We start from the raw sequence: 21,424 nt of genomic DNA, 5'->3' as shown, positions 1-21,424 counted from the left end.
TATGTGATCATGTGTTCAAAATTTTAAAATTGTCAATGAAAAGCAAATCACAATTATAAATCAACTAATTTCTACAAAACAACATAAATACTACTTTTCTTATTAAAATGATCATTACCCGGTTTAGAGAAAGCTGCATTCATCTGCTCAATAGGGGGCTCAGAAGATTGTCCAACAATAGGACAATTTTCGGCCTGATGTGAAGGGTTAGAGCAAAATGAACATGCATCATGTGGTGTGTGTATATGAGATGCGGTCGCAGGCACAAAACCAGATGCTAACAATTGATCTAATTTTCTAGATAAGGCATCCACTTCGGCATTCAAGTCTAAAGATTGGGATACCTCATAAAGAGTTTGGGTCTTAGCATTTGTCTTACGACCGGATGATGAGTGGTGTAAAGAGTTTTCAAAAAGATTTTCAAAAAGTGTCCATGCATCATCCTCACTCTTCAACATAAAAGTACCCCCACATGAGGCATCTATCATCTGTCTATGAGGCTCGGTCAAGCCATCATAGAAGCACTGTACAAGCTGCCACTTGGGAACAGCATGATGTGGACACTTTCGCAAAAGGTCCTTCATCCTCTCCCAAGTTTCATGAAATGGTTCTCCCTCTATTTGTGAAAAACCAGTTATGAATTTTCGTATATGATTGGTTTTCCCTATGGTAAAGTACTTCTTAAGGAACTCGTGTTGCATTTGAGCCCAAGAAGTAATGGAGTTAGTCTCTAAGGAAGTCAACCAATACTTAACTTTTTCTTTTAAGGAGAACGGAAAGAGGCGCATCTTTAAAGCATCATCTGAAAAATTCTGCAACCTTATGGTGGAGCAGATTTCAATGAATTCGACTAAATGCTTATAAGGGTCCTCGGTATTAAGTCCGTAAAATAATGGAAGCATTTGAATGAATCCGGACTTAATTTCAAAATGAGCTGCCGTAATGTTCGGCAACTGAAGGCTTGAAGTAGGTATGTATGTTGAGGGAACATAGTGGTCCCTCAACAGCACATGCTTTGTTTCTTCAGCCAATGGTGATTTAGAATGTGCTCTTAGACGTGAGTTCCGTTTGGATCTACTCCGTCTAGAAATCCGCTCTAAGTTTGGGTCATATGGAAAAATATACAATGACAATGAACGACAACCAAACATGCATCAACAAAAACTAATCTATATATGCAAGGTACAGAAAAAAAATAAAATGAACAAGGAAGAAAAACTAACCGGTTCTGCAGTGCAGCAACAATTGGAGTGCTACTGTAGGAAAAGTCGCTCGATCTACTTTTTTAGTCGATCGATTCTCTGCAGAAAAGAAAAATGCAAGAAAAATGCAGAAAAATAAATCTAAAACAAAGTTAAATGTTAAATATACAAAGGAAAGTAAGAAATTAACTGTAAATTTGGTTTGGAGACAGGATAAAAGCAATGCTGCTCAAAACAAAAATTGATCGATCGGATTTTATGTCGATCGATCGAAATTCGATCGATCAAAAAATTTAGCTTATTGAAATAGATCGATCAAATTTTTTGCAGAAACAGAATTCTGCAGAAAACAGACAGAACCGAATTGAAACACTAAAAACACTAAAAATAGTTTTTATACAGAACCAAAAACAGCTTATGGACTAAATCAAACTAAATACAGTCCTAAATATCCCATAAACAACCGTTAGATCCCCGGCAACGGCACCAAAAATTGGTAGTCGCAAACCGGCTACATGGATTTTAATTTTATATATTGAACCACTTCGCAATAGTACGAATCAATTGTACTATAGTAAGGGTTATCGAACCACAGAGATTGTGAGTTGTTTTGCGTAACAGAATATTTAAAGGAACGTATCTAACTTAAGTTAAGAATAAAAATAAAAGTAAAGGTTGTAGAATTGAAGCTATAACAAGTAAAGTGAAGAAATGAAAACAACTTAAAGGAAACGGAGGGTATTGATTTTATCCAATCCTCAACCGATGAAATGCTTAAGGTCTACATGGATCTTCCTAACATGCATGATATGAGCACGTAATGGGCGTCAACCATTATGACGACCTCGAAATGAAAATACTTTAGTTAAGACGTAATCATAAAGCACCTAGTTTTACATTAAACAACTTCACATAAAGATTTAAACTACAATTGAAAAATGTTTACACTACCAAAGGTGTGAAATGATTAATGCTTCCTAACTTACTACTCTATAACACATCCTAATAAGCATACGCAATATATGAAAACCCTAATTAGGCCACAATGATAAAGTATCTAGTTTCACACCGATCACATCACATAAAAGTTACACTATAATTGAAAAACGGTTTAAACTACCAAATGTGTGATACGACTGGTGCTCCCTAGTATACCCTAAAAGGTGACTCTAACAGGTAAACATATATCATGTCAAATTAGAACCATTGCAAAAGACATCATTCTTGTTTTCAAGAACGTTGGTTTTACTCAAAAATCCAAGAAAACTTATAGACAAGTCAATCCTTTTTTCATGAATAATTAGATTGGAATATTGATAACAAAACCTTTTAGCATGAGTTTTGATATCCTCTAGCCCTTAACAATCATCAAACATATCAAGAAAATCCTAAGAACTTCAAGAACACGTCATGGTTTTTGGAGAGGATTTTGAGCAAACCCTAAGAACTAATTTAGCTAGACATGAAATAAACTAAATTATGTATGAAATCTAAGAAAAACAGTAAAGAAACAATAAGAAAATGAATTAAAAACTACTAGAATAAATTCATAAAATTCGGATTACAAAAAAAATAAAAACTAAACTAAAACTTGAAGAAAAAAAAGGGAAAAGAAGAAGAAGTTGCTCTCTGGAACTAAGCCCAGAAAACGTGCATTAAAGGAAATGAAAAGCACTAGAAAATTACTTAAGAAATGAAGTGATACACCTGAAAAAATCCGAAAACTCCAAAAGATGCATGTTTTAACCTAAAACCCTAATATCATATATATAGAAATTTAATTTACAAAAGGAAACATCAAAGAACAATTTTTGGCCGCACAAAATAGTGTCGATATCCTCTGTGAACCGCCCAAATTGGATTAATTTCATCCACACAAAGCATGTCGACATCCAAATATTTTCTCGGAAAATATCCAGGTTCGATCGATTGACTTCGTGGCTGCATAAATAATCGATCGATCGATTTTCTTCGACTGAAAATGCGATCGATCGATTTCTTTACTGAAGAAATAATCGATCGATCGATTTGCCTTGGTCACTTTTTCATCTTTTCATGATCAGCCTCGAACTCTGGAAATGACCAAAATGCCCTTGATGTATTTTCAGGTCTAATTCAAGTGTTTTGAACTAGATTTCAATTAGGACCTGAAAATAAGACATAAAACAAAACTACAACAAAACGTTATATATACAACACAAATAGGTCTAACAAATGCAAATTAAGGGGTCTTGAATCGAATAATTCAAGAGTTATCAATATATATATATAGAGAGAGAGAGTTTCCCTAGGTTTTGCATATACCCAATAACCTATATATGAGTAATACCTTATGAGTTATGGGAATAGAAGAATAGAGGAGAAGGTAGGAGAAAAGACGTGGCAGGGGAGAAAAAACATTAGTAGACTCTCAAAAGTAATTCTTAGGTGGTAAGCCTATAAAGTGCTGAGAGAGAAGATGAAAGATAGAACAATTCATTCCAAAAGAGAAGAAAAGACAAGTTAGGGGGGACAAATATTAAATATTGGAGGGACGATCCTCATTGAAACCCCTTAATAACAGGGACTTAAAAAACTTTTAGGGGGACGAATCGTTGAACGTGGGTCCACCCCTGCGCGGGTTGACCCGCTAACGCGATTTTTTTTATTTTTTTTTTTAAAGTCACTTCAGGTCCAAAACCCTAGCCGCATCACTTTTCTTTTCACTTCACCGTCTTCATGCGGCACGCCTCCTTGGCTGCTTTACTCCTTCACAGTTCATACTTTCACAGTTTCACCATCACTTTTCTTTTCACTTCACCATTAACTAAACATTTGATGAAGGAGTAAAGGAGGTGATAGCTGATAAGATTTGTGAGTTCTTTTTTCTTTTTGGTTTTGGGTTTTCTCGATCTCTTTCTTCTTGGGTGGTGGGTGGTTTGGGGTTTTGCCGTTTGATTGCCATGGGAACAAGTATAAATTTTTGGATAGGTAAGTATTAGGGTTTCTGTTTTACTGAATTATGGTTTTTGTTTGATGAAATTAGAGCATATAGTATCGTCTTATGAAACAGGTGGGTGTCCACCACGCAACCCTCCAAAACGGCGTTGTCCCCAATGGCTCTTTTCCTCCGATCTCCATCGCCGTTGATTCCGTCCTCAGTGACCATCACGATCACAATCTCACCCCTGAAATGATCCACCGCTACAGCCGGCACCTCTTGCTCCCATCTTTCGGGGTCCAAGCCTAGTCAAACCTCATAAAGTCCTCGGTTTTGGTCGTTGGAGCCAAAGGCCTGGGCTCTCCGGCCCTGCTTTAGTGGCCTGTGGGGTGAGCACACGTTAACTAAACGGGTTTCATCGGGTCGTGTCGGGTAATCCGGTTCACAATCGAGTCGTGTTCAAGTTACATGTTTTAATCCGATTAATAATCGGGTCGGGTTCATGTTGGACCCGATTATGTTAACAGGTCAATTGGGTTGACACGAACCCGACCCTCCAACCCTAGTTGCATGTACAACTCTTGAGACAACTCTAGTACAACTTCAACAACTTTTTTTCAAACTAACAATTGGATATGTTTTCCTACACGTGGGTCTTACACATCCAATGATTGATTTTAAAAAAAATTGTTAGAGTTGTATGACCTAATTAACACATATTTGATAGCATTAACACATATTTTATGACCTTATTAACACATAATTTATAGCATCTCTAATAGAATAAACAAATGACTCATGAAAGTTAAATTTAACAGTTATGAGCCATTTTTCGTCTCCAACATAATAGGCAGAATATAATTTTTCATTTTTGTGTGAATAATAAGAGCATCTCCAGCAAGACTAACCAAAATAACTACTGAAAAAGTACAAGTTTCTATTTTAGCTATTCATTTTTCTATACACACTACAAGAGATTCTTTATTCTACTCTCTATTTTCTTTAAATATTATTTTGTGTAGAAAATAGTGTGAAAGAAAGAGTGAGAGAAAGAGTAAAAGAAGGAAAGTGAGAGAGATAATTTTTTTAAAAAAACTAATGTAGTGTGAATAGTGAATATGTAGAAGAGCCTAATTACTATTTACACTAGAAGAAAAAAAAATTATATGATGTATATTTTGCTAGAGACGAAAAATGGCTCATAATAGTCAAATTTAACTATTTTTAGCCATTTGCTTATTCTGTTGAATATGCTTTAAATAGGTGTGTGAATAGTGAATATGCAAAAGAGCCTAATTACTATTCACACTAGAAGAAAAAAAATTATAGTATGCATATTCTGCTAGAAACAAAAAATAGCTCATAATAGTCAAATATGACTATTTTGAGCTATTTGCCTATTCTGTTGAATATGTTATAAATAGGTGTGTGAATAGTGAATATGCAGAAGAGCCTAATTACCATTCATACTAAAAGAAAAAAAAAAAAAAATTATACTACGCATATTCTGCTAGAGACGAAAAATAGCTCATAATAGTCAAATTTGACTATTTTGAGTCATTTGTCTATTCTGTTGAATATGCTCTAAATAGGTTCTTCTGTCTATTCACTATTCACACTACAAAAAGTTTGTTATTATTTTATTTCTCTCGCTTTCCTTCTCTCTCTCTCTCTCTCTCTCTCTCTCTCTCTCTCTCCTCTCCTCTCCTCTCCTCTCCTCTCCTCTCTTTCACACTTTTTCCCACACAAAATAATATTTTAAAAAATTAGAGAATAGAATAGCGAATCTGTTGAACTATGTATAAAAAAATAAGTAGCTAAAATAAAAATTTGTATTTTTTTCACTAGTTATTTTTGACTATTCCTTCTGGATATGCTCTTATAAACATAAATTATATCAATAGCAAATATCCGTATGAGTTTTATTCATGGTCGCCCAAATTCTCCACCAAGATTCTTCCCCTTCCCCCCACTTTTTCCCACACAAAAATAATATTTAAAAAAAATAGAGAATAGAATAGCAAATATGTTGAACTATGTATAGAAAAATAAGTAGCTAAAATAGAAATTTGTATTTTTTTCACTAGTTATTTTGCCTATTCCTTCTGGATATGCTCTTATAAACATAAATTATATCAATAACAAATATCCGTATGAGTTTTATTCATAGTCACCCAAATTCTCCACCAGGATTCTTCCCCTTCCTCCCACCCCCAACTCAAATCAAATTCACTGCTAAACTTATACAAATTCATATGAGTTGTAAACATGCATGTTTGATCCAACAATAACTGAGGCAATAGCAGTATGGAAGACGGTAGAATTCTATAGAGATTTGGGGATCCAACGAGTAATAGTATAGGAAAATGCTCTTAAAATTGTGCATGTTTTGCAATAGAAATGAGGTTGTTGGAGTTGGTATAACTAATTAATTGAAGATGTAAAAACTAGGTTGAATGGTTTTAAGTCATGGTTTGTAGGGCATATTAAAAGGGAAGCTAATGAAACAACGCATTATTTAGCAAAAACAGATCTTCACCAATCTCTATAACAAATGTGGATGGAGAAAATGTCCTATATTTATTCAAAGTATTGTACTTGCTGAGCATGATATTTCTTATTGAGTTAATGAAGGCCTAGAAGTTTTATTCAAAAACATAAACAAACCTATAGCAATAAAGAATTACATTCCAACAAATATTATGAATTGACTTCCTCAGTAAGCATCAACATTAATTATTAACATGATGGGAGGTAGATGAAGTTAAAATATAATTTAAATTTATATGGGTTATGTGAGTCAATTTTGGGTTGATCCAAAAATAACCTATTTATTTACTATGTCTAATTGGATCAACCCGATTTGAATCAAATCTTATTACACTAAAATCTAACTCACTAATTTCGTACTGTATTCGTGTCAAATTTACCAGCCGTATAAAAAAATTATTAGCCTTAATTCAAGTAGCTGGACTAGTGCTTTATGACTTGATGACCCTCATAGAGAATGTTTTGATAGAAGATTAAATTTTTTTCTTTTCTTTTTCTTTTCTTTTCTAAGTAATAGAGGGATACACGATATAATAAGAAAGGATGGAGGCATTACACTCTCCCTTGTTTGGATTCTTTTATTTGGGCAAGCGTTGAGGATTTGAGGGGATTTAGGGGGTTATTAAACATTTTCAAAACTTATTTTTATTTTTCAATTCCCTTGAATTGAGAAATTTTTGGACAGGGTGACTATCACATTATTAGGGTGCATCTTCGCTTCAAGCACATGACAAATGATCATCGATAAAAGTGAAATAGAAACTGTTGTGTCAATCTATGGTAAATGGGAAGAAGATTTATAGATAGAAGTATGCCCACATCTTCTACATTGGAAGGATTGAGTCATTAGCATAAACATTGAGCTTCACCAAAAATTTTCTTGGCAACTCCTACCCTAAAATCATTAACAAATAGAAGAGAGAAGTAAGAAATAATTAGATTAATAAAAGAAAACTCAAGGACGAACATTGGTGTGTAGTGTGAATATGGGGTGAAGACTGTGTAAGCTTATCAAATGGTAAAATTAGCTTGCAAGCTTACTTGGCCTAGTATGAGAGATTTATGTGTTAAATAGTATGAGAGAAAATTGTCATGGAGAAAAGGTGTAGTGTCCTTAATTATTTATATAATTAAAATCACTAGCATATATGGAATAAAGCTCCAGGGCATAATCATCGTTGCAGTCATTCACACCTATGTACTTCAAGTACTCAAAATTGCAATTTACATATTAAAATATGTCACTCAAATTAAATAAGTTTTAATTATATAACAAAATGCTACTGTGTCATTCAACTAATTAAGCTCCAAGTTGGACCAAAAGTTGTACACTCAAAATATTAAGGACTATGCCTACCATCTATTCTACCCTCTTTTGCATTTATAATCTCTGTAAAACAATATTTTATAAGTGAAAACGTGAATTCAAAGCTCAGGAAGTAAACAACTATTCAAAATAATGTGTGGTGCGATCCCTTTCTTTTTTCTAATAAAAATATATTTCTTAATCTTTTTCTTGAATGTAAAAGTAATAACATTTTAGTTTATCATAATAACTTACTACGAGAAAAATTGTGAAATAATTTACTCTCACTTTGTTTGAAAAGCCAAAAATAAAATTCTCATTTCTTAAAACGTATAAAGAGAGTTTTCTTCTAACACATATAATAGAACTAGAAATATTCTAATATACAAACTTTCTTTCTTTTCTAAACTTGAATGCATAACAATGTTAGAAAATATTCTATCATTTAATCCTTTTTATTTCTAAACTTTGCTTACATCATAAATTGAAGACTTGGTTTGTTAAAATTTTCTTCATATGCTTTTATTATTATTATTATTATTATTATTATTATATGTTTTTTTTTTTAAAAAAAAAACATTAACAAACAATCCAAAACAAAAAATACTCAAAATTATTTTTACATTTATGTTACATCAAAACACTTTTTTTTTTTTTTTTGAAAAAAAAAATAAAAATACACTCAAAATACAATAACAAACATACCTGAACTTACTCTACCATTAAAATACTTTATTTCTTGAACTTTTCTTACTAACTATTCTAGCCTTCTTCATTGGCCTGATACCGTACACTTACCCCTTTACAATTTAGGGTTGACGAGCCCCTTTGGGCATTTGAACACTTCTGCGACTGCAGGCCACACTAAACTAACTAAGGAGAAGCATCCTTGCTCGACCATGACTATGATAACGCCATGGGAGACACACAACCATGACTATGCTGACGCTATGAGTGGCATACTCAAGGAAGGAATCCTTGTTGATAACCCACACCTTCTCAACTTAAGTCAATGTGGTTGCATCATGTTTTCTCGTCTACTAATCTTTTTTCACACAGTATCTATGACTGTTATGCTAATCTCTGTTGGCAGTGGGATTAGAGAGATAAATATATATAGGCACATGCTTCTTTTTTTGCTATTATATTTCATAACATATTAATAAAACTTTCATACTATTCATTAATATGAGCCTTTTTCTTCTCTTTCCATGTAATATCCGCACTTAATTAGGATTAAAGCCCCCTTAATTAGTGCTTAAGCGTTTATATTAGCGTGAGAATAGTCAAAAGTCCCAAAAATGTAAGAACATAAGATTTTAAACGCTTAAGAAAAATTTCCTGTGAAAATCATTCAAATGGTCCATCTCAGCAAAACGTCCAAACGATACGAATATCGTCTGAATGGTAATAGTATGTATGTGAATCAAATAAGACTATGAGGACTTAAAACAAGTTTGATCAATCGAATCCAATATCAATCGATCGAAACATGAAAGTTCTCATTAAATGTACTTCGAATCTCACCTACTTGCACACTTGATTCCTTGTTCAATTGAACATAGCCCAATTTGATCGATCAAAGTACGTCACACCCGTTTAATGCGGGTCATTTCTCACCTACTAGCGTGCATGGTTTCGCCACATGGAGATCCGATTTTGATAGATCGAACCCCAAGTTCGACTGATTGAATTTTTTCAAAATTGTTCATATTAATTAAAAACGAACACCCAATGTTGACTATATATAATAGTGATCAAACGCTTACAAGCTCTATTCATCTCTATCCATTTGCACAATAAATTCTCTTTATTTCTATCAATAATATATATATATATTTGTATTGTTCTAAGTGGGGTGTTACACCCTCCCTCCTTATACAATTTTTCATCCTTGAAATTTATCGAGAAACAATAAGAATAATTACTTGAGTCCACTAGGTCAACAAAAGCATATGGGTTGAAAGTGAATACGTCGTGCTCCATCTGCGTTTGAGGAATTTCATCACATTTGTCTTGAATCACTCTTAACTGTGGGTTTTCGTCCCAATCGTGCCTCCAATCATTAAGACCTTCCTATTCGTTTCCCAATTTTCTTGATCATTTTCTGTCTCATCCTTGTTGAGGTAATCATAGTTTATGTCAGACATGTCGTAATAATCATCTTCAATCCCATCGTCTTCCACACGCTTCCAATAGGCACATAACTACTTGATATGATGTCCAACAAGCATATGGATGTATCTAATCACCCTGAAAAATATGATCAACTAAGATAATGTCTGAAACTAAACAGAATTAAATATTCGCTTCATTCTACACATGGCTTGCATACAACTTATAAAATTACTCAATGAATTATATATTAAAGAAAATTATAATCCTCAAATAGCTGCAGGTGTTTGTTGCGCACCTCACTTCCAATAGGCACGTAACTAATCGATATGATGTCCAACGAGCATATGGATGTACCTAATCACCTTGAAAAATAAGATCAACTAAGATGATGTCCAACACTAGACAGAATTAACTATTCACTTCATTCTACACATGGCTTACATACAACTTATAAAATCACTCAATGAATTATATATTAAAGAAAACCTTAATCTTCAAATAGTTGTAGGTGTTTGTTGCGCATCTCTTGTTCCAACTCCTACGAGGCCATTTCAATTCCATAATTCCTCCATAGCACCTTTAACAGTTTGATCTTTTTCGTGCTCAGTTCCTGCTCCTTCTGATCCAAGATCTCTACCGATATCTCCTTATAAGGCAAATTCTTTTGAATTTATAGTGGCTTATAACTAATGATGTGAGTGGGGTTGGGCACTTATTTTCGCAGCGTCGACACATGCAATACATCTTGTACCTAAGTGAGATTTGGAGGTAGGGCAGCCTTATACGCCATTGAACCTACCCTCAACAACATCTCAAGCTGTCCAATGTAGTGGGACCTCAACTTTCAATTTTCACTGAATCTCATCACGCACTTCATAGGCAAAATCTTCAGGAACACTCAATCCTTGACTCCGAATTCTAGCTTCGTCGGCGCTTATCTGCATAATGTTCTGACGATCATGGGTTGTCATCATTCTCTACATGATGAGGGTGACTTTTGCTTATGTATTTTGTACAACCTCCGGCCCCAAAAGTTGTTTCTCACCCACCTTGTCCCAGTACGAAGGTGAGAGATAGCTGCATCCATGCAATGACTCGTATGGTGCCATCTTCACAGTCGCTTGATAATTATTATTATAAATGCACTCGATCAAGGGAAGGTATTGAATCTAACTTCCCTTGAAGTCTAGAACTCAAGCCCGCAACCTGTCCACTTAGATCTGAATAGTCCTTTATGACTAGCCGTCTATTTGTGGGTGGAAGGCCTTACTGAATAACAGCTTAATGCCCATGGCCTTTTGCAGGCTTTTCCAAAACCTTGAAGTGAAGTGGGGATCTCAATGTTACGATATAACATCCCAACCCTAGTTAGACTAGCCTAAGTTACTGGATCAAATGAGGTTCACATGACCAATTAAAATTTTTAGCATGTTGGCATAAAAATAATTTTTTTTGCGTCACATTTAGCGCATAATTGAGCATTATTAGATTCATTCTTATTATGTTTTGCCACGGTATTAGCATGATTTTGGCTTTAAAATAAAGTTGAAAAAAATAATTTTTTTAAGCTCCCTAAGTTGGCTGACTATGTAGGGCCATTTTTGTCCAAATCTGTCAATTATTTTTTTAAAATTACAATCCTAACTTAATTTGGACTGTTAAAACCTTAATCCTTGAGACAAAATGACACAATCCTAGATTCCTAGCCAATTTAAACCCTTCTTTGGTTGTGTACCCTCTTTAGCCTCTCATTCCTGCAAAATTTTTCAAATCACAAGAGAACACAAAACTCCCTAATTAACTCCTTGAGGAAAATCGGCCACCCATATATATAGTTCTTGAAGAAAACAAAGTTTTCTTCAATTCCTCTTCATTAATTATTCGATCAAGGAAGAACCTTGGGAGAAAGTTTTCATTCAAATATTCACCTTTTGATTGTAAGTTTTCACATATTTTCAACTCTTTTACTCAAAAGTTTTGTCAAAATTCTAGTTTTGATGAAACTAGACTATATCTTTGAATCTTGAAAGTTTTTGTTAGTTCATATAGATATATGATGTGAGTTGCATAAACCTTGGATTTCTTGCTGTTTTCATGCATGTAGACATCATATAAACACGTGTATGATACTGGTTGGTTCATGTTTTCAATCATCCAAACATGTTTTAAACCATACTTCATTGTGGACATGATAAACTAGGCATATATAGTTTCATAAAAATCATAACTTCGTAATTTAAAAAATAATCTAAGCATGAGAGTGCATTGGATTGTTGATTTTTAGTTGCACGAACATGATACAAAAACGCTACATAGGGATCAACCATCAGCCATAGTAGGACCGAGTCCTATATGAGTTTGTTTTGATGTTTTCAATCTTTAAATAGGGTAAATGTCATTCTTCAATCTTCAAAAATGATTTTTTTTTTTTTTTAAATGATTTTTGTGGGATTTTGGGTTCTAGATAGAAACTTCAAAGGTCCATAAATCAATTCTAAAATCAATAAAAAGTGAGTTTCGATTAGTATAGTTTATTCATATCATTCTAGGAAGTTTTCAGGAAGCATCCGACACTGTTTTTCATGTGGAATCATGCACCATGCACTGATTTTATTGAATCTCATAATCTAGTTCATAAACTCGTGATTGATCTATTTATTTTAGGTTATGGGCCCCAAGTTGCATGAGATTAGTGTGATTTAGAGTTTTGGGCTTTAATAACTTAGAAACTAGTTAGGAGAAGGTCATGATGGGCCAATCTTGATATTAATGTCCCCTAATAATTAGATGTCCCAAAAGTTAATTTAAGAGTTTCTGGATTTTTTGGAAATTTTGAAAATAGAAAATTTGACAAAGTGATTTTCTAAGAGAAAATGAAAAAAAAAAAATTTAAAAAAAAATTAGAGGTTTAAAAAACTTAAAAGGTTTTAAACAATAGTGTCTTTACAAAAGAGAATTCCTTTAAATTAAATAAGAAGCATTTTCGAATAGATTAAAAAAATAGAGGACAATTGGTTAATTAACTCTAGGGCCTCCTACTCCTATTTAAGAAAAAGGTTTTCATGGGGAAAACCTTTTTATGATGACTTGTGATGACTTAGGTCTTTAGCAGCCAGTTTTATTTTTCTTACTTTGGGGCATCACTTTTCTCTTTGCATAGTAATTAAGAAAGCAATTTGTTTTTGTCCTCTCCGGTACGAAAGTCGAATACCGAGCTGATCTTGCTAACTCAAACTTTTGAGCTTCTTTGGATTTGTTGATTGTTGTAGATCGAAAATGAGGGTTTTTGAGCATACCAAACATTTTGAGATTGATTATCATTTTATTTATCATCATCTTCAACAAGGTAGTATACACTTACAACTCAATACTTCTCTCGATCAACATGTCGATATCTTCATCAAATCTCATCTCTCAAGGAGTCTTCGTAATCTAATTTTCAAATTCAAGATGATTCTTAACTTAATACCTTATGCTTGAGCGGAGATGTTAGAATATATTATTGCTTAATGTATTTTTTATTATTAGATTTCATGCTACTATGTACATAATATTATGATAATGTTCTTAGAAATATTCTCAGAATATTGTCATAATATTTCATATCTTAGTTACTGCAGAATCTTGTCTTGGGAAGGTAGAATAAAAATTAGTATGACAAAATATAATAATAAAGTCGTCAAAATGAACAAGCAACACGCTCAATAAAAAAAAGGATTTATTCTATTTTTTTCTTCTTATAATACAACAATAAAATTTGAAATCGTGAATTTTTCGAACAAAATATAAAAAGCCGCTCCACGGTGATAAAGTCTCATCTTGTGTTCAATTCGCCCTTGAATTCGTATTGGGAATTTGATTAAGTGAAGAGTAAGCTGTAAGCCTAATTATTGTAGAATATTATTTTTCCATGCATATTTCATCAGCCTCATTCAACAATAAATAAGTTGAACTTTGTACAGTTTGATCATCAAGAAAATACAATCATTCATTTATATACATATTTTTCTTTTCGTTAGCTATTTAAATTTTCATAAAAAAACAAATAAAATAAAAAAGGCAGAGAAAAAATATATATATATATATATACCGCGCCAAACCAGATAGACCTTTAACTTCCGATTCTCTATCTCTCATGCAATATAAAGTGAATGATGGGATGGGCAGCATTGGGGTGGGGGACCAACCTACTTGTTTATTACTTTAATATTTGAAAACAGAGTTTCAATGCCAGGCTTCATAGACTTATTGAGTTTTGGTTAATAAAAGAAAGAAAAATTGGAAAAGTTACTGAGAATAACTGTTAAAAAAAACGAATGGAGAACTGTTTCCCATGAGCATATCGGCTGGAACTCAATCGCTGAAGCAATCATGCCAAGTGTAACTGCACAGAGAAAAGAGGAGTTGCTTTTATCTCTTTTAGCCATGAAGTTAAAACCCCATAATCAACTTCTTATCATCTCCTTATCAACTCTCTCTGTAGTCTGTACTGTATAGATGGGGTGAAAAATCTTGTCCTCTTTTTACTTTGGTTGCTATACGGCCTACTCTTTTCTGGGAAGGGAAAGGCGGTGTAAGTTAATAATATATATTTGAGGCAGAAAATATAATTGAATAAAGTAATTAAATACAAATGATAAAGGAGAGATTTTCTGGTACTGGGAAGAGAACAAAGGAAAAGACAGAAAGCGCACGTCAGAACAAGCCTGTTGGCTTGGCTGTGGTCTTGGATGGGTAGGGAGTTTCAAAAGAATCTCTTCTCAATCTCATCCACATCTCTCTCTCTCTCTAGATCTCTCTCATCTTTCATATTTTACAATTGTTTTTCTGTTTAATGGTGAATCTTCTTGGTTTTAGCAGCAACTAGCTAACTAGGCTACAAGAGGTTTGCTGCTAAACTATTTATTAATTTTTCTCATTTCTTTCTTTCTTTGCTTCAATTTCCAAGCGTTTTGAAAGTTTGTGATAAGCTGAAATCAGCTCTATGATACAGCTTTTCCTTGTTGGGATTATACTTATGTAAGTCTTTCTAAACTAGGGTCTGAGCTAAGATCTCAGGACGCCATGTCATAGATGTAAAGATGATCTCATGAATCTCATACTTTAATTTGTGTCGTTATTCACACAAAGCTGTTTAGTTTAATATAGAAAGGAAGAGGATGAATGAGACTTCTGCCACTCTGTACTCTCAACAGCCCTCTGCGTCTACAAATCTAGCACCACCACCGAAGAAGAAGAGGAGTCTTCCAGGCAAACCAGGTTTCAGATCATCACAACTAACCAGGATTAATTTTTCCAATTTTTGTTTGATGGGTTTTCATTTAATCTTGGTTTTGAACCAGACCCAGAAGCAGAAGTGATAGCTTTGTCCCCCAAAAGTCTCTTAGCAACAAACAGATTCATATGTGACATCTGCAACAAAGGGTTTCAGAGAGATCAAAACCTTCAGCTTCATAGAAGAGGGCATAACGTGCCCTGGAAGTTAAAGCAAAGGACAGGCGAACAGGTAAGGAAAAAGGTGTATGTATGCCCAGAGCTAACATGCGTACACCATGACCCGTCAAGGGCTCTTGGGGACCTCACAGGAATCAAGAAGCACTTTTCCAGGAAGCATGGGGAAAAGAAGTGGAAGTGTGAAAGGTGCTCAAAGCGTTATGCAGTTCAATCAGACTGGAAAGCTCACTCTAAGATTTGTGGCACTCGAGAGTATAGATGTGATTGTGGAACCCTTTTCTCTAGGTAAGATCGAGCAGCATATATACTATTGAATAATTAATGAGAAAAGAAATTTAGGGTTCAGGTTTTTCATTTTTAAATCTTTATTCCATGTTTGAACAAATAGCTTTTCAAATCTGCATCTTCTTCTGCCATGTATATTGTATTGCATGTCGGTGGGGGGGTTCAGACTTCAGAAGAAGAAGACTCTCCATTTAATAGCAGAAATCAAATTTCATTTCATTAGAATTCCGAGAGTCACCGCATTTAACTTGAATCAGGATATTTTTCGTTTTAAATAAAATTTGACAGTATTCATTTTATAAATTAAAATTTAAAGTTAGAACATTTATCATGTTATATTATTTATTTTTTAAAAAAAAACGCATCAACATACATCATTAGATATACATCAACTTTAAATTTTATGCGAATACCCATTAACATCTTATTGCAGTGAACGTGATGAAGCACGGAGAGAAAAGAGAGTGAGAAGTGAGGTTGAAACTTTTTAACTCGTAATAGCTGCTGTAAAGTGGCCAGCTGATTAGGAACCTTTAATGGTAGAGAATACTGCTGCTAAGTTTTTTTGTCCTCAGAGAAAAAAGAACGACAATTCAAAAAGGTGTGATGAGATAGAGAGAGTACTTTTACACTGTTTAAGCAGTATTTTTATGGTTCCTCTTTTTGTTTTTTCTTCTTGTTTTCATGGTCACAGGAGGGACAGTTTCATCACTCACAGAGCCTTCTGTGATGCTTTAGCACAGGAGAGTGGCAGAGCAATCACAGCGACAAACTCACTTCTCCATAGCCATGGAATCCAAGCAGCACTTCCAGTACTGAAAAGAGAACAAGAACTAAATCTTGCACCAGAAATACAACCATGGTTGGCTGGTCCCTCCCCATTAAATCTCTCCTCGCATCTATTTTCGACAAATTTAGCCCACCATGAAAACCCTAGCCCTAACTCTTCTAAACCTGATTCTACACTTCCCCCCTTTCAACCAGCAGCTTCCCCACACATGTCGGCAACTGCATTATTGCAAAAAGCAGCACAAATGGGCGTTACAATGAGCAAACCCTCACCATCACCTACAGCTGTTTCTTGTTTGGGTCTGTCTTCACGTGAAGAAATGGGAAGTGGGTCTCATTCATTGGCATCTTTCGGGAATAAAGCTGCTGTTGTCACCAGTAGTACTGGGTTCATTGAGCAGGGCGTGCCTGCTGCAAACTCAGGATCATGTGGAGTTCATTCTCAGCTTCTTCATGACATGATGATGAGGTCTTTGCCTTCTTCAACTGGGTTTGAAGGATCTTCCTTTGAAGAGGATTATCATAGGATGATTATGAATCCAAAAAGGGAGGGTGATTTTCAGGATGCTCTCTCAAAAGCAACGGAATCACCATTTAGCAAAAGCAATGGAGGTGGCGGCAACGATGGACTGACAAGAGACTTTTTGGGTGTTGGGGCATTCTCTCATAAAGATTTTCTCAACATGGCTGGCTTTGATTACATGAATCCTTCTTCAACATATGGACAGCACAATCAGAACCAACCACCTTGGCAAGGTTAGCCTTTGGCTGACCTTGCTTTCTTTTCTTCTTTCTTTCTTTCTTCTGCTTCGGTACCTTTTAGTGACCTAGCTTTTAAGTCCTTCCCTAGAAAGAAAGAGCAGCACCTATCATTTTGCTGGATCAGGTTTGGAATTGTTTCGATTATCAATTATTTGTTGTTGGAATTCATCATATGTTTATTATTATTATTATTATTATAAATGGAGAAATATGCAAGCGATAAGCATGCTTATTCATTCCACAGAGAACGTGGAAGTAATTTATATTTTTTTCTTAGTAAAGTCCAGCTCCATTGTGAGAAAGTGCCTGCTGATTATTTAATTTTTTGCTCTTCCGACTTTACTTTCCCTTTTTTTGGACTAGAAACTTTAGTTTTTGGCTTAGTGTCGGGTGTTTGATTTTTTATTTTATTTTTCCCCAAGTAAAACAACAAATCAAAGTATTTTGGTCACGTACTTTTCTCTTTTTATGGGTAAGATGAGATTCCCATTACTACCAATATATATATATATATATATATATATATATAAACACAACAATTCAACGAGAGTACAAAAAGAAATCCGAAAAAAAACAAAAATTAGGTCTCATATATAGTGCTGGTGGAAAAAAGAGGTTTTGGAAATGAGCCCTAAACCAGGTCCAATAAGATCTTGGCATGCAGGCCAAGAAATGGCCACCATGACTAGTGGTAGCTAGAGGCAGCGCAGGCGCTAGCTATTTAAGCTTGCATTTGATCCTATAAATTAATAAGCTGCAGATGTTGCATGTATGGCCGATCATCAAGGAAAAACACTCTTTGCTCGAGCCATATTTGGAGGCCCGATCCCCTCGAAGAGATCATCCCTTTTTCTTTCTCTTTAAGTTTTCTATTAATTTTTCCTTTTTTAATTTCCATCGATCCTATCATCTAGTATCATAGCAGTTCATCCGTGGGAGGTGTCATTGTGCTATATATGCGTGCTGGTGTTCGACGGTGGCATGTTGCTCCGTCATTGTTCGTGGTGATGGAGTACGGGTGACGAGTTGGGCGACGTAGACTACTGGAACGATTTTAGTTGAAGAAGACATTGGGTGTTTGGCTACAGGCTAAACCTAACAAGGCCAGGTGTGCTTTATTTTATTCCTATTCCAGTGCAAGAATATACTTGTTCCAGTTAAAGGGATTATGTTATTCTAGTTTTGATATTAGAACTGTACATGTTTGGATATGCATGAGATCATGACCATATCTTTCTGCACGTGAAGATCGACTTTCATCAATGGTATGGAAACAATCTATCCGGTTGGGTGTCGAGAGAGGAGCGATTTTTTCGTTTACGCGGGATGTAGAAGCATCCAGAGTAGAAATTGCATCCATCCATTTTGAAGGTGAAGCCGTCCAATGGTACGATTGGTTTGAGTCATGCCATGGGATATCCACTTGGGCGGAGTTTGAGGAAGGGCTTCTTGTACAGTTTGGCCCCTTGACATTTGAGAATATCAACGATGAATTAGCTAAGATTTGATTATAAACCTTCCCAATCAACGAATATCAAGGCCGATTTGAGCGCCTTACCAACCGTGCCCATGATTGGTCTGAGAGACAGCTGATCGTCACCTTTATTGAAGGTTTTTGACCTGATATCAGATGAAGTCAATAATTATTGGCCATGGACCATTGTAGATGCGTTTTCGTTCTCAAGAGTGTAGGAAGAGAGGCTTAACGAAGAAACTCGTTGAACGACCATGGCGTCATGTAAGCCAGTTGTTGGTGGGAGTGGTTCCTCCTCAGCTCCAATAAGAAAGATTGCCCGATCGATCCAGAATGAACTTAAAGAAATAACAAATAGGCTCTGCTGGAACTGCGATGAGAAGTGACATAGAGGACATGTGTGTAAACAGGGGAACCTATTGATGATTGAGTCGATGGTGGAACAGATCGTGCCAGAAATAGATAGTGACGAGTCAAATCAAGAAGACAATGAAGTTGTCAATGATGAAGGTGAGATGGCCTACATTGTACATGCCTTGGCCGGCTATTCGAACCCACAAACCACGAGAGTTAATGGCCTTCTCAAATGTTAGCCATTTATAGTATTGATCGACACATGTAGCACCAATAACATTCTTGATGAAGGTATTGCGTGCTCAAAGAATCTCAAACCTTGCAGAGCGTTGCGAGCAGTTTGAAGTAAAATTGGCGAATGGAAGAACCTTGATGTGCCAACATAAGTGCTTGAACGTCAAGTTGGTTGTGCAAGACCAAGAGTCGCAAGCTTATCTTTCTTTTTTTATTGCCACTTGGCGATTATGAAGTGGTTTTAGGTATATAATGGCAGAAGACCCTTGGTGATGTGCTTTGTGAAAGACTTTTGAGGGAATATATTTGATTAACTTAATCATAACCTAAATGTGAATGTTGTATATATAGAGGTGTTACAAGAGTTTATGTTGAACTCTAATACTGTACATTTGAAAGTAAAACTACCTAATCTGCATTACACATAATGATAACTAAGTTTGATTTACAAACAAGGATAATTAAGGATAACTAAGTTTTTATCCTTTCTCTAATATTGAATCCAAATGTGTTTCATAATCTGAGGCCACTAGCTTATTGTCGATGACCGTGTCTTGTGGTGTGCTGTTGGAGATAATACGTGATGAAGAGTAGTCTTGAGTGTCTGCTGATGATGTGGAGCTGCTGGTTGGAGGAGGTTCACTAACAGTTCCCCGCAAGCTTATGGGAGGAGAATCAACCAAAAGCTTGGACTTTAGTAACGTGAACCGAGTTGTTGAAAGACCCTTTGTAAATATATCTGCTATTTGATCAAGGGTGGAGATGAACTTCATCAAAATATCCCCATTGATGATTTTCTCTCAGACAAAGTGATAGTCGACTTCTATATGCTTTGTCCTAGCATGATATACCGGATTTGATGCCAAGGCTAATGCACTCACATTGTCACACCAGAGAATTGGAGCATGTAGGAATGGTATTGACAAGTCTTTAAAAAGCATTCTTAACCAATAAAGTTCCACGGTTGCTATGGCCATTGAACGGTATTCTGCCTCTGTACTAGAATGAGAGACAATCGGTTGCTTCTTGGCTGACCATGAGATTAAACAATTACCAAGAAAAACACAAAATCCTGATGCATGTTGAGCGGCGGTCATCAGGGCTACCAGCCCAATCAAAGTCACAAAAAGCTTGCAATTGCAGAGGTCCTGGAGTAGAAAAGACCATGTGAGGGTGTAGCTTTGAGGTATCTAAGAACCCTCTTAGCAGCAGTCCAGTGTGTAGAAGATGGAGAGTGCATGTGCTGACATAGCTGATTAACAAAGAATGCTATCTCAGGTCTGGTAAGAGTACAATACTGTAAGGCACCAACCACATGACGATATTCAGATGGATCTGGCAGAATCTCACCATCAAATTTTGATAGTTTGGCACTTGAGGAACACGGGGATTTGGAGGGCTTAGCACCAAGCATCCGAGTCCTGTGTAAGAGATCTGAAATGTACTTTGTCTGGCATAAATGAAGTCCATTTGAGGAGAAGGTGGCCTGTACACCTAGGAAGAAATGGAGAGGACTTAAATCTTTGAGAGGAAATTGCAATTGAAGCTTGGAGATAATTGATGAAATAACCTTGCTGTGAGTACCAGTGATAATGATGTCATCTACATAAATTAGGATGAAAATTTGAATATCACCATGCAGGAAAATAAATAGAGAAGTATCAACAAGAGAAGCCCGAAATCCATGACTAAGCAGTGCAGCCAAGAGACATGTAAACCATGCTCTTGGTGCTTGTTTGAGACCATAAATGGCCTTATGTAGTTTGCAGATAGAATCTGGTTGCTCTTTATCTTGGAAACCCTGAGGTTGTTCCATAAAAACTTCCTCTAGCAATGTGCCATGTAAGAATGCATTGGAGGCATCCAATTGTCTAATCTCCCAATTAAACTGAACTGCAAGAGCTAACACAATTCGAATAGTGGCTGTTTTGATTACAGGGCTGAAAGTTTCAGTGTAATCCAGTCCACATTTTTGA

General features: G+C 35.3%; 1 protein-coding gene and 1 pseudogene across 3 annotated transcripts; both read left to right on the top strand.

The window, feature by feature from the left end:
• Nucleotides 1-546: 546 nt before the first annotated feature.
• LOC133867529 (small nucleolar RNA R71) lies at nucleotides 547-644 on the top strand (annotated as a pseudogene).
• Nucleotides 645-14,748: 14,104 nt separating this feature from the next.
• LOC133866816 (protein indeterminate-domain 12-like) lies at nucleotides 14,749-17,667 on the top strand. 3 transcript variants are annotated; one of them, XM_062303465.1, is made up of 4 exons: nucleotides 14,749-14,981; nucleotides 15,245-15,355; nucleotides 15,439-15,835; nucleotides 16,530-17,667. In XM_062303465.1, the coding sequence occupies exons 2-4, from the start codon at nucleotides 15,256-15,258 to the stop codon at nucleotides 17,383-17,385; spliced, it is 1,353 nt and encodes a 450-aa protein (XP_062159449.1). In that variant the 5' UTR covers nucleotides 14,749-14,981; nucleotides 15,245-15,255; the 3' UTR covers nucleotides 17,386-17,667. The 3 variants fall into 3 exon arrangements, with proteins under 3 accessions (XP_062159449.1, XP_062159448.1, XP_062159447.1); XM_062303464.1 differs by having other exon boundaries at nucleotides 15,235-15,355; XM_062303463.1 differs by having other exon boundaries at nucleotides 15,135-15,355.
• Nucleotides 17,668-21,424: the final 3,757 nt, after the last annotated feature.

This window comes from Alnus glutinosa, chromosome 4 (genome assembly GCF_958979055.1).
Source record: "Alnus glutinosa chromosome 4, dhAlnGlut1.1, whole genome shotgun sequence".
Lineage (NCBI taxonomy): Eukaryota > Viridiplantae > Streptophyta > Magnoliopsida > Fagales > Betulaceae > Alnus > Alnus glutinosa.
This window is presented reverse-complemented; position numbering and strand designations above follow the sequence as displayed.